General features: G+C 35.2%; 1 protein-coding gene across 2 annotated transcripts in view; it reads left to right on the forward strand.

Moving 5' to 3' along the window:
• Positions 1–1109: 1109 nt before the first annotated feature.
• The window catches only part of LOC122080131 (protein DEHYDRATION-INDUCED 19 homolog 5-like), a 6006-nt gene continuing 5445 nt past the window's right edge, over positions 1110–1670 (forward strand). Inside the window, exon 1 of one of the 2 annotated variants that reach the window (XM_042647026.1) lies at positions 1110–1377. In XM_042647026.1, coding sequence (XP_042502960.1) covers positions 1299–1377 — 79 coding nt within the window. In that variant the 5' untranslated portion in view covers positions 1110–1298. The remainder of the gene's footprint in view (positions 1378–1670) is intronic. The other variant, XM_042647027.1, reaches the window with a different exon arrangement.

Consider the following 1670-nt stretch of genomic DNA (forward strand, 5'->3'; position numbering starts at 1 on the left):
ATCAGACCCTCTCCTATTAAATAAATACCCGTCCAAATGTCGATATCATGGATAGAAGAGTAAGCTTATTTTTGCTATATTTTTTTGAATGCATTATCAACCTAGATTGAATTCTAATAATACATAGCAAAAGCGACTTAGTCATCGTTCGATAACGTTCCGTTTCTGCTATTTCTAAGTTTTCTTATTCCCAGAAACAGAGAAATAGCCTAAAAAGCTTTTGATAATGTTGTTTTGTTTCACTTGTTTCTAGAAACATAAATCAAAATTTATGTTTTTTTATAATTTTAGAAATTACTTTGATGAAACAAATCCTATTTGTTTCTATATTTCTATAAACAAATTTGAGAGAAGAAAAAAAAAGGACTGCTATGCCTGATAAATCTCTCAACTATTTAAACATAAAAGAGGTAATCGAACACTCTCTCCCTTTGGGGCACTTGATGATACTATTAGGTTTTTTAGTAGCATTATGTCTATAAAAAAATATTTCGAAAAACAAGTTTACCAAACACCAAAAAATTCATTTTTATTTCTTTAAACGTGAAAAGACATTTTTGCTATTTCTAGACACAAAAATAGGAAAAACATTATCAAATGGTGCATTAATCTACTAAAAGCCATGTCCAATTCATCCAACAGTCTACATAATTCAATGCATTATTCTTTAACAATCGAAAAATACTTAACTAAGAAATCATACCAAACACAACCTTAAATCTTCCGGTCAAACCAATATATTACTTTCCCTTTCGAAAGTTAGACACATGATATTCAAGTTCGTGCAGCTCAGGGTGCCCCACGTAGGCTTTTGAATAAAATAATAAAAAATAATCAATAATAATAAATTAAAATTTTTAAAAAGAAAAAGTCTGTGTACCCTTTCTTATTGCATGGAAATGATGGACTAGTGAAAAGTATAAAAGTAATCGTGTGAATGTGAGTGATGTGGCTCTGACACTCAAATCTTTTTTTAACATTTTTAATAATTCTCTCTCTTCGTCTCTCTCTCTCACCGAAAGACTTCCAAAGACTTCCCATGCGGTGTGCCATCACAATTAGCACTGTTCACTAATACCCTCTCCTCCACGTGTCACTAAAACCGTATCTACTTTTTTTTTGGTCTGGAAAGCTCAGGGAAAGACTCCCTGGGACTCTGAAGAGAGAGAGAGAGAGCATTAGCCATAAGAGCAACAAGGGCACAAGGGGAGACACTGGTACTGAGAGTTTGAGGCTCTTCACGTCGCCGGAGAAGATTAACCATCAAGGCCGCACGGTTCTCCCTAAAAGCAAACGCCATGGACTCCGATTTCTGGGCTTCTAGGTTTCACTCCGCAAAGCAACTCACTGCGATGCAAGCTGCCAGGCTTAACTCTGGTGCACAGATAACTAATTTCTTTTTCTTATCCCTCCCATGTGTTTTGGGTTTCCGTTCTGAACGTTTGTTTTCCCGGAATTTAAATCTTCTTTTATTTGGAGTTGGAATTCATATCCAATTTTCTTGATTTTGGTTTTGGTTGTTCTTTATCCTTCATTGAGAATTTGAGGTAACTGGTTGTTAGGTGTTGTTCTATTTGGGTACTTTACCTGTTTTTTTGTCAATAGTTAATTTAACTGATCAAACTGCTTCGCCTTAAAGATTTGAGTGCTCTTCCCCTCCCCCCCCCCCC

Source organism: Macadamia integrifolia, chromosome 5, assembly GCF_013358625.1.
Source record: "Macadamia integrifolia cultivar HAES 741 chromosome 5, SCU_Mint_v3, whole genome shotgun sequence".
NCBI lineage: Eukaryota > Viridiplantae > Streptophyta > Magnoliopsida > Proteales > Proteaceae > Macadamia > Macadamia integrifolia.